Source organism: Telopea speciosissima, chromosome 5 (genome assembly GCF_018873765.1).
Source record: "Telopea speciosissima isolate NSW1024214 ecotype Mountain lineage chromosome 5, Tspe_v1, whole genome shotgun sequence".
Classification (NCBI taxonomy): Eukaryota; Viridiplantae; Streptophyta; class Magnoliopsida; order Proteales; family Proteaceae; genus Telopea; species Telopea speciosissima.
The window spans coordinates 54,757,048-54,768,243 of NC_057920.1; the positions used below are offsets into that span (position 1 = coordinate 54,757,048).

General features: G+C 38.5%; 2 protein-coding genes across 2 annotated transcripts; one reads left to right on the top strand and one right to left on the bottom strand.

Moving 5' to 3' along the window:
• Positions 1–1,881: 1,881 nt before the first annotated feature.
• Positions 1,882–2,978, top strand: LOC122663092 (serine carboxypeptidase-like 45). Its single transcript, XM_043858797.1, has 3 exons — positions 1,882–2,047; positions 2,350–2,467; positions 2,793–2,978. Exons 1-3 carry the CDS (start codon positions 1,971–1,973, stop codon positions 2,976–2,978), a joined length of 381 nt encoding a protein of 126 aa, XP_043714732.1. The 5' UTR covers positions 1,882–1,970.
• A 3,190-nt stretch (positions 2,979–6,168) lies between these two features.
• On the bottom strand, positions 6,169–6,962 carry LOC122663093 (agamous-like MADS-box protein AGL49). Its single transcript, XM_043858799.1, has 2 exons — positions 6,915–6,962; positions 6,169–6,552 (listed from the first exon to the last, which is right to left on the bottom strand). Exons 1-2 carry the CDS (start codon positions 6,960–6,962, stop codon positions 6,169–6,171), a joined length of 432 nt encoding a protein of 143 aa, XP_043714734.1.
• Between the last annotated feature and the right edge of the window lie 4,234 nt (positions 6,963–11,196).

Sequence of the window (11,196 nt, forward strand, 5' to 3'; positions counted from 1 at the left end):
AAATTTCACCGAAAAATGACTAATTTTGTTGTTGAGATCTAGGGTTTCATAGCAGCAGGTTTCCTTGTAGAGAAAACCAGTTCGTTCCACCATGAATGAGAGAGAGAGAAAGAGAGAGACACGGAGAGAGAGAGAGAGAGAGAGAGAGATATTTACCTGGACGGTGGAGGGACAGCAGCAGAGCTCCTCGAGCTTGAGGTGAGGACGATGATAGCTTCAGGTCCCAACTCGAGCAGAACTCATGGTGATCTTGAGCGTGTGCCAAAGAGAGTGATGAGCGAGAAAGAGAGAGAGTTGGAGGTTAGGGTTTTGGACTGAGCGAGAGATGGAGATAGCAAACAACTCGTTTGGATGCTCTTATCGATTAACAATTTTTAATAAAGGCCACAAAAATGTAAAAACAAGAAAAAATTGTTATTCTAAAAACGTTATTTTAGCCATAAATTGTTATAAATTTTGATTTTTGTTATAAAAAACAAGTGAAACAAAACGGATTTCTCAAACGCGTTTTCTGTGCTAATTGTATGCTAGAAACATTAATAGCACAGAAAAAATAACGTTGTCAAACGGTACCTTGGTCCCTTGTACATTCCAATGAACTAGATTGGTTTTAGAACATTGTCCACAAAGTGCTTGAATAAAAACCCAAACTTCCTAGCAAATTAAACTGAAAATTAACTATTATACTGTTGAGAATGTTAATCACTCACTTTGATTAGCAGAAGGTGACGATATAGTTGGATGCTGAGCAAGTAAAAATACCGGTTGGATCATATGCATTACTGTAAGCTGCAGGGCAAGCCTGCTTAAACATCTTGGAGTAATCAGTAGGTCGGCATGTCACTGAGTTCCCATGTTTACCATTAATTACAATAGTATTGATCAGTCTCATATGCATCACATGCACTCCAGCAACCAATAATTTTCTTAGCTGATTTAACGGCGAATTCTTGTGGGCTATAGGGTCTCAAGTCACCATCACAACTTGCAACACTGCAGTTCCCCTTACCATTAATCGGTGTAATGACTAACAGTAAATTAAATCCATCGACAAGGCTAACATCGTAATTATTGATAGATGAAAGCTTAAATACAGCAAGTGAGGCCGGCGGTTTGCCTGGACCTGTGCATTTCCATTTTGGCAAGTGCCATTTCCATTTTCGTCAAAATGACGACCGATTTGATCCCATATATGTTGTTGGTGAAGCTTGATTTGATCCAGAAAGTGCGGTTGAGACCTTCGGAGGGCCGTTTCGGCCTTGAATCGACCTCGGAATGCCGAAACGGTGGGGCTCCTCACCAAAGGCGTGGAGTTGTGTTGGGCTCGTCGAGATCTTCGAAATGAGTATTTTTGAGCCATGTATTATGTTTTGGTCTGGCTCAGGTTTTTTTGGCATTTTTGGGCTTGGGGCATTTGTGTACTTTCTAGGGTTAGGGTTTTCCTATATATATTGTTCTTATCTCTTTAAGGTTATGAGGGTTTGTAACATTTCAGAGAAAGAGTGAAACCTGTTCTATTGCTCGGCCGTGGACGTAGCTTCCATACTGGAGGTGAACCACGTAAATCTCTGTTTGTGCGTTGTGTGTGCTTTTCTATTTTCGTTTTTCTTCTGCAAATCGTCATTCTGGGTGTTGTTTTCTTAACAATATCTGACCAACCCATCCTGCATATATTCAAATTGAATGGATTAGATCAGGAATTATTAAATTTCCAAGAGGAATAGATGCAATGACAATGTTGCGTAAAATGTAAGATCCAATTAACAACCTATAACAACAACAACAAACAAAAAACACATGGCAGTAAGAAAATTGGACCAATCAACAACAAGAAAAAGAACAACAAAAAAACACATGCCAGTAAAATCCAATTTTATCTGGATTTTTCTTTGTAATTCACTGCCTTCGTTAGATAAATTTTTGTGTCAATATTTTTAAAACAAATTGTTTCTAGTATTCTACACTAACAGATGCTCAACTTAGAGGAACCCACAATACCAGTCATCGGCTCACTCATCAGTTCTGGAATTCGAGTCTTGATTTACAGGTTTTTTAAGCAATCAATACTGAACTTCTTTCTAGATTTGGAGTAGAACTGTGGTTTGAAGATCAATATCATTCACCACTGTTTTAGCTGGTGTAAAGTGAAACCAAGTTTACACAGAGAATGCTGTTCATATCTTGAGCAATATACAACACAGTCCTCAGGAGTGAGGATCACTCTTAAGAAAGTGGCTATTGTGTCAGCTTCACTTAGTTGACATAGTTAAGTTATTCTTACCAAGCAAGCCATTGATTCCATTCATGACTTAGTTTAAACAATGATTCTGTATTTAATCTCTATTGCAGTGGAGATCAAGACTCTGGTATCCCATTAACCGGGACATGTACACTGCTCCATGGATTGGCAAATACATTGGGACTGCACACAACTACGACTTACAGAGCTTGGTTTGAGGGGAAACAGGTTAGTCTTCTACTGCAAACCATAAAAAATTCACATAGTTTGAAATATCTGTCATCAAATTTAGCTAGCGATTCTTTATTGTGGAAAATCAGTATCAATTTATGACTTTCTCAAAGCATTATGAAGTCAAAACCTAGGAACAGCAACTCTAGTATCAACTTATTATGTTTATATAATTTTGACATTTTAGAAAATGAGTCACTTGAAAATTTTGCATTTTGGTAACCTTTTTCAAATTGGATAACTACTGCCATGATCTTTGCCTGATTTTAAATCTTACATTTCATTCTATTCCTCAAAGTAACCTTGGTAGCTGCATTTTCAGGTTGGTGGATGGATACAAGTGTATGGAAATATCCTCTCCTTTGCTACCATTAGAGGAGCATCTCGTAAGGCTCCATTCTCACAGCCAGAGAGATGCTTGTGTTGTTCAATGCATTTCTGGAAGGAAAGCCACTACCAGAAGAATTCCGAGCTATTGAATAAATTCATTTTGTGCTGTATTCTATAAACAAAGGGAACCTTATCTAACCTTCAATCTAGGGTGCTTGGAAAGAGATGCTGATGATGATAGTGTCTCCTATCAATCTTTCAAAATATATGATCAGGAATAACAAGTTTCTAAATTCAAACATAAATGCTGACACCATAAGTGAAAAATTCTTATCCTGAGGGTATTAACCATTGAAACTACAAGAAATTTGATCAGAGAAGATACAAAGTTGACATGTCAAACCATGGACACATGCCTACATGCGAAGAGGCACTGTCCTCATTTTAACTACATGACTTGAATAAAATGTCACTGGGACTAAAAGAATCTTTATAAGAATTACAGCAACAGCTGAATTGTAGAGATATTATGGTTTTGGATTTCTAGGTCTTGACCTCAGTTGAGAAGGAAGGCTACAGATGCAATATCTATAACCTGTTATCTCTACAAACTAGGCAACCATGTTATCTGAAATACCAAAGCTCTTAGGAGCTCCCGTAGTATGCTCAATTGGAACTTCGAGATTAAACAACGAGAAATGGTCCAGTTTGTTGTGAACAGTTTTGTGATCGGAAGAACTTGCATCAGTATCTCTTCAATTGAAACATTGGCTTTATTCACACCTTATGTTTTGAGTTGGCTTATCTCCAGCTTGTGAACTTAGACAATAGAAAGACATATGATAGCACCCACTTCTTACCTTGGAAACTGAAATTCTCTCACCCCCTCCCACCCCCACCCCCCCAACACCCACACAAAAAGGAAGCGCTTCAGCATAGGAGTAGAAACCTTTGGAATCTCCACCTAAGTATATGAGCACTCTCATGAACTGCTGCTTGGAGATTGTGGGCTAAATTTGTTAAAGCAATTTATTTCCAACTCACTGCTCTCATGAGTGCCCCTACTGGAAATAGATCCTCATGTGCCTGGAGTAGGTAGGAAAGTGCTGGCCAGTGGTCTTATTTGGCAAGTTGGGAATGGAGACAACATAGACATATGGAACAGCAACTGGGTGCAAACTTTTCCCAATTTCAGGGTGCAATTCTTGAGACATCCTAACTGCGATTTGGTGAAAGTAAATGACTTGGTTAACCATAACAATCGGACATGGAGAATCAATATTCTAGATCAAATCTTCAGCACAACCGACAAGGCAGCAATTTTGAAAACCAATTTGAGTCTGTTCCCTAGGGAGGATGGGCTAATTTGGGGAGGAGCCTGTAATGGATTGTTCTCAGTTAAGACCGCTTACCACCTTCTATCCAATCAACAAGACTTCCATGCATCAGCGCAAGCTTCCGCATCCCATAGACATGTTTGGGAAAACATTCCCCCCTAAAGTTTGGAAACAAATCTAGAGCTGTAAATCCCTACCCAAAATTAAAAAATTCCTATGGCGAGTATGTGCTCAAGGAGTTGCGTTTGGTGAGAATTTTTTGAAGCATCGACTGCCAATAGATCCTAGTTGTAAAAGATGTGGCCAACCGGTTGAAACCAGTGATCATATCCTTCTAGACTGCCCGTTTGCGAAGGCTACTTGGTTTGGTAGCGAGCTATCCTTCATTGTCTCCACAATGGTTCTCCTTCTTTGGCTCTGTTGATGCAGGTTTGGGACCTTTATACTTTTCTAGATAAGAAGAAAGGAGCTGAGGTGCTTACTCTGATACAAATTATAGATACCAAAAAGAGGCAAGTTAAAATCAAATCACTTCTTGCTGACGCACTAGGCAAAGACTGTAAGCTACTTGCTAGGATTCAGAGGAACACTTATACACACACCTACTGCAATTGCATCACCTATTTATTGTGATGAGGAACCATCCATCTTGTCCATAATAAATCATATATGTTTTTAGTAGCCACATTTTTACATTTCTGTTATAGATAATACCCTTATAATTTCCCCCAATTCTCCTATAAAATTTAGTTATTCTTAACCCAAAATGGGCATATTTTACTTGTATAAATGAAATGTTTTGATTTTGCTTGAGAGATGAAATCAAGTTTTGGTTGACTGAGATTAGAGTATCTCTGTTTCAGCCATGCCAATGTGAAAGTCTGAGATTGAAATTTAATTCCTAGTAAAATTCAAATGCTCTTCAACATTATAGAAGGTGTTTCAGCTCTAGTGTAATATTCTCAAGAAAAAGGAAGGTTCTTGTCAAATAAGATAACAGAAATAGGCGAAGCTTTAATGGGAGAAAGTTCTCTGTGGGGGAGTGTGTGTCCTGCGCTGAGACACAGACCACCCCATAAAAGGCAATAATGACTGAAACAAAAAACAATAAAAATGAAAAAGAAGAAAATAAACCAGGGGCACCTCCAATGCCCGTATGGCCAATTGAATCATGGTTGCCCAGCCCACCAAAGTGATATTTTTTATAATGAACCAATGTGAAATTACAACTGAAACAAGATTATGATAAATGTTTTACCTTCTTCTCTGTAGCTGCAGCAACAAAGAAATCATTGAGAGTACTTGAGAAGATAAACAGAAAATTGATTAGGAACAATGAATAAGTTCTCAGGTTAGCCATTGAAAGGGTACACCCCTCCAATTACTCTCCTTCAATTCACTGTCTATCTCTTATCTTTTATACAGAGAAGGAAATCTGTTGAAAAAGACTATAATTAATGCTATGACCTTCTTGTGAACATGGTAACTGAATCTCCTTCTCCCTAAAAGGATCAAAGAAATTAATAACTACACACACCCAACAGAAACTAAAAACCATTCCACAATGTACTCTACTTGATTAGCAATTTAGAATTTTACAGTCAATAATGTTCATTCAAACCAATCACATGCTAAAAGAACTTAAAAATGAAAAAAAAAAACGGCTTCAATGGAGTGGCAAGAACAGGGCAAGTGGCTTCAATGTCACTGCTAGATAGCTCCTCCTCTGATCTTCTCTCCTTCTTCAAGTCCCATCATGAAAGAACCATGCATGGAATCATAAGAACAGGGTTGGGATGCTGGATGGGTCCAACCAATCATGGTGGTGAAAGGGACTCCATTTTCTAGATCTTTTAGGAATCTAATCATAGTATCTATTGCATTAGAGGAGATGCCCCACTGATCTCGCTTCTCCTCCTGCAACTCCGGGAGCACATGCAGCGGTGGATCCAAATCGATCGGTGGAAGTGTGTCACAGTGAAATACGTCAACGCAACCGTTTTGGGCGGGGGCGAAGCTTGCCTCTCTCATCTACTCATTTACGGTCTCCAACTTTGAGTCAATCACCATCAACAACTCTTGCAGTTGATCAGAGGAGAAGGAATCCAGCAGATAGTCGTCATCTTGGGCATGAGAAATTTTCCTCCTTTTCTCATTCTGGGTACATTCTGCGACTGGTTTCTGTCTTCTTCTCTTCTTAGGATTTTCTTGGAGAAGCTGATAGCTTTTGATAACCCTTCTCACTTCGTCCGGATTCTCTGGCCATGTCTGAGGGATGGCCGATTGATCAGAACCATAGGAAATCATAAAGGCATCAACGCCACAGAGTGTGGCCAGCTCGCTCGTCTTCTTCTTCAACCCCTGAACTCTTCTCATAAACGTTGAAGTTTTCAAGGATTTCATGGTTTTTAGCTTCTGCAGTAAGAAAAAAAAATGAAAAATTCAGAGTAGTGAGAAGAAAACAAAGATTTAAAGGACAGAGGGGAAGAATTAGGGACCTGTTCAATCCGAAATGTATTAAAATGTAATTTGTGAATTTCTGATTTAACTTTCGCTCGCTCTTCTCCTATAACGGTCGGAATGACTGGATTTAACTTTCGCTCGCTCTTCGCCTGAGCTTTGCTTGCACTCGAAGCAAATTACCGTTGGCGGGAGATCTCGGCGTGAATCGGTTCAAATAATTTGAGCCGTTAAGAGGAGATCTTGTTGTATTTCAAACTCGCGGGAGCGCGTAGACAAATCGTGGTTATTAAATGCCCTGTGACTCTGAGGTTTGCCTGCAAGATGACCGTTAAGGGGAGATCCCGGCGTGAATCATTTGACATTGCCAGAAATACCCCTCTGAGAGACGCGGTCGGATAAGTGATAGGCTTTTGCTTCGCGGAGGTGGGTGGACATTTTTTTTTATTTACGAAAAAACCCCTATGTGCGTGAGATCTAAAAATCGATATTTTATTCGGTTCTGGTTGGTTCCAGTTCCGAAACTCGGTTCCTACACAATTCGGTTCTGGTTCCTTTACGTGGATTATACTAAATACATAGTATACATTTACTCGGCCTAAAGTCGGATACCCCTCCTGTCTCCCCAAAAAAAAAAAAAAAATAAAATTATATATATATATATATATATATTATAAAATATAATATTAATATTATAATATACTAATGGGAAAAAAACGCTAATTGGTCGCGCAGTACGGCATCTACCTGTGCCCAGACATAGCTACGCATGAAATGATCAACGCACCCTTAGTTCTTTCTGCCTTTTCAGGGGGTGCATCGATCATTTTGCATGCGGCTGTGTCTGGGTGCAGGTACACGCCGTGCTATGCAACCGGTTATCGTTCTTTATCCCTATACAACTAATATACTATAATACATTGTTACCCAAATTTGATTCGGTTTCAATTCTTGGTTCCTATGCTGGAACTAAATCGAACCAAGAGCTCTTCTTGCATCACAATTTTGGATTGTAATTAAATTCTATTCGGTTCTGATTTTTTGGCCTGGATTCTATATCGATTTTTAGTATCATGTAGTTCCAATTTGACATCCTTTACTTAAATACTAAGATGCTTTGTAGGCATGAAATTTTGAAATAGAACACAAAGCTGCCACCTAATGGCACAGTGCACGCCACCCATGTCCTGACACATGGGTATGCGAAATAACCGTCACACTCTACTAAAACCCCATAAATGATCAGGGGTACGATAATCATTTTGCACACCCTTGGGTCATGGTGTAGGGGGGCGTTTGGCACGACTGGGTGGCGTTCTCTCTCATATTATAAATCTGATTTCCACTTGCGGGAGAATAACAACAGAGAGAGGTACTATTTCACTCTCTAAAATTTGACATTTCAATTTCATTTTACTTCCCCCAAAATATTCATTCTTGTGTGATATAATCTTGGTTTGAAAAATCGGATTGGAATTCCAATAGGCAAATTCCACTAATTCCCATTACTGCCATTCCAATAACTTCTTTTCCATTCGGTCATCTTTGGTTTTCATTTTTTGCGTTTTTTCTCCTTCTTTTTTCCTATTTTTATTCAGGAAAATGGTAAAAATCAATGAAACTAAACTCTTGTAGCAAGTTATCTACAACTCTTTTTAAACAATTTTCGGTTGATTTTGATTTGAATTTGGAATCAAAGGAGGCCAATCCAGTGTCCGATTCCGGATTTTAGATCCTTGAATATGATAGTTTCTCCCCCTATTCTCCAATCATGAGTCATGGCACAAGGGTGTTCAGTGTTGACAGCCCAAATATAGCCTGATTAATATGAACCCCGATTTTGGACCGGTAATGATAGACCAAATAGAAACGTTTTCATACCTGGTCTATGAAGCCTGATTAACTAAACGGTTGGTAACAATGCAGGGCCTTAAATTGATGTGGATCGATTAGGTCCAATCAAAATCGACCAAGACCGTTGACACCCTATATGGAGTCAGTAAATTACTACATTGACAACCTTTTTGTAGAGGAAATCAATTATGTATACATCCATTTGTAGTGTTTGAGAATAACGGTAGGATCTACCAAACAAAAAAAAGAAGAGAATAACGGTAGGATGGATTTCAAACAAAACCTTTCTTCATGGGGGTGGGTGAACTTTTTGCATTTATGAAAATGCCCCTATGTAATGTGTGTGAGATGCTGAGATTAAGGGTGTAAATCCGTCTGGAGCGGGGTATTTGGTTCGGTTTCAGAGAGTGTTGGTATGATTCAGAATGAGACTGAGTCTAGCCTCGATTCTGAAAATCGTTCTTCAAACTGAACTTGTTCAGTTCCAATTTAGTTCCGACACATGTTTGGTTTTGATTCCCTTACTCGGATTATAATATAATATTATATTATAATATAGTTGTATTATAAAACCTAATACTAAAAGTAGTAATATATATTATAATATATTAGTATTATAGTGTATTAAAATATACTATAATTTATGTACCAAGATATATATAGTTATTTATTTATTTATATAATATACCAATATACTATACATTGGTACACATATTCGGTTCGATTCTGCAACCAAATTCTATTTGGGTCGGTTCTGGTTATTCAACCTGAATCTGGTTTCGATTTTCAATTCCGATTCTAATTTGATACCCTTAACTTAGCTAAGATATGAGATGATTTATTGACATGAAAATTTGAAATAGAACATAAACCACAATTGACCGTTATGTAAATCTAATTCCCGTTGGCAGGAGCACAGCAACAGGCAAAGGTACTGTTCCACCCTCTAAATTTGACATTTCAATTTCATTTTACTTGCCTTAATATACTTATTCTTGTGTGATATAATCTTGGTTTTCAAAGATTGGGTTGTAATTCAAAATTGGTCGATTCCGCTGATTCCGATTCCAATGATTTCTTTTTAAGTCGATCATCTTTGGTCTTTTTTAAAGCTTATTTTTCTTTACTTTTAGTCAGGAAAATAGAAGAAAATCAATGAAACTAATCTTTTGTAGCAACGTCTACAAGTCCTTTTAAACAAAAGCTAAAAAATTCACACATTTGTGGAAGTCTTTGCTTCTTCTTCCCAATTCTAATTAGTAGGATTCTGACCGAATTTTTGATCTGATTTGAATTGAAATCAATGGAGGCCGATCTAATGTCGGATTCTGGGTTTTAAACCCTTAGATATAATATCTTTCTTCCCCCCCCCCCCTCCTCTGGTGCTAGGCCTAGATCCATTTTCATTCGATTGTTCTTGTTGATCAATTGTAGACTAATGGCCGCTCAATCGAGATCAATCGACACCATTAATCGATCATTTATAACCTAGTTAGCCCATGTAGAATCTGTTTAGTACAATTAGCTCATTTCAAAGCCCAATTATAGTCCAACTAACATGAGCCCTGATTATAGACCAGTAAATGGTTGATCGAATAGACATATGTCGATGCCTAGCCTATGGGGCCTGATTAACTAAATGGTGGGTTAATAATGCATGGCCTTAAATTGATGGGGACCAATTAGATCCAACTGAAACAGATCACTAGACTACTATGTTGACAACCTTTATTTTAAAGGAAATCAATTATGTATACATCCATTTTCCAATGTTCAGGGTGGAGGAGAATACAAGAAAAGGTGAAGGTAGGACTTGATCTTGGGACTCAACTACAACAACTTTACCAGCTGAGCCAGCTAGCACCTTCACATGTTTTTTTTTAGAAAGAAATTTTATTGACAATAATGACATGAGGAGCCCAAGGCAACTTGAATACCGATCTCAAGGAGAGGAATGCGGCCAAACTCTTACATATCAGTGACAGAGCCTTCCATGCTAGACAGTGAGCAATATTATTTGTATCCCTAGTTACATAGATGAAAACTGCTGAGCTGCCCGGCAGAACCGTGTTGCCCATACATGGAGCTACGTGCAATGATCGCCTTACCCCCACTCGGGCAAGGCATTTGGACAAGGATAAGACGGACATTGCGCGCAATACTGTGTCTGAGCAGCACGGTCCTGCCGGGCAGCTCGACAATAGAGGATCCAAATTGAAAATAGAAAACACTAGTTGATGGATATCATGGATGATATGTGCAATCCGAGTAGGAGGGGCCTACTTAGGAATTTGATGAGACTAATAGTTTCACTGTATTGGATTCTAGGTGGATGTGAGATAGGTCAGTCTCGAGAGCGTGATAACCCTGATCAAATGGTAAAGACTTCTCCGGTAACGACATCTGAAGAGGGAGCTGGGTCGGAGAAAGAAAATGAATGGGTTCCCAAATGGTTTCTTTTTATGACTCCAAGGCCTCAACTTGATGCATTCCGAGACAGGGCAACATCCTAGTTTAGCTACTCATGGATTCTTGATGGAGCTGACCAAAATTCGTCAAAAGCTCTTTTAGCTGCACTGAAGATCTCAATGGGAAACCAAACTTTCCTCATCAACACGGTCATTTCTTAAAAAACTAGCATGTCTAAGTGAACTTTGACTAGAGTTAAAATGTGTATAACAAATATTATTTCTCACACGCAACAAGAGTATGGAAAATTAAATTAAAGGGTACAAAGGTGAAACC

Bases quoted from the DNA above. Each gene is read 5' to 3' on its own strand.
- LOC122663092 (XM_043858797.1), top strand. From the start codon at position 1,971: ATGCTCAACTTAGAGGAACCCACAATACCAGTCATCGGCTCACTCATC. The intron at 2,048-2,349 runs GTTTTTTAAGCA...TCTCTATTGCAG, and splicing joins ATTCGAGTCTTGATTTACAG to TGGAGATCAAGACTCTGGTA. The intron at 2,468-2,792 runs GTTAGTCTTCTA...CTGCATTTTCAG, and splicing joins CTTGGTTTGAGGGGAAACAG to GTTGGTGGATGGATACAAGT.
- LOC122663093 (XM_043858799.1), bottom strand. From the start codon at position 6,962: ATGTCAAATGATTCACGCCGGGATCTCCCCTTAACGGTCATCTTGCAG. The intron at 6,553-6,914 runs GCAAACCTCAGA...TTCTTACTGCAG, and splicing joins CCTTAACGGTCATCTTGCAG to AAGCTAAAAACCATGAAATC.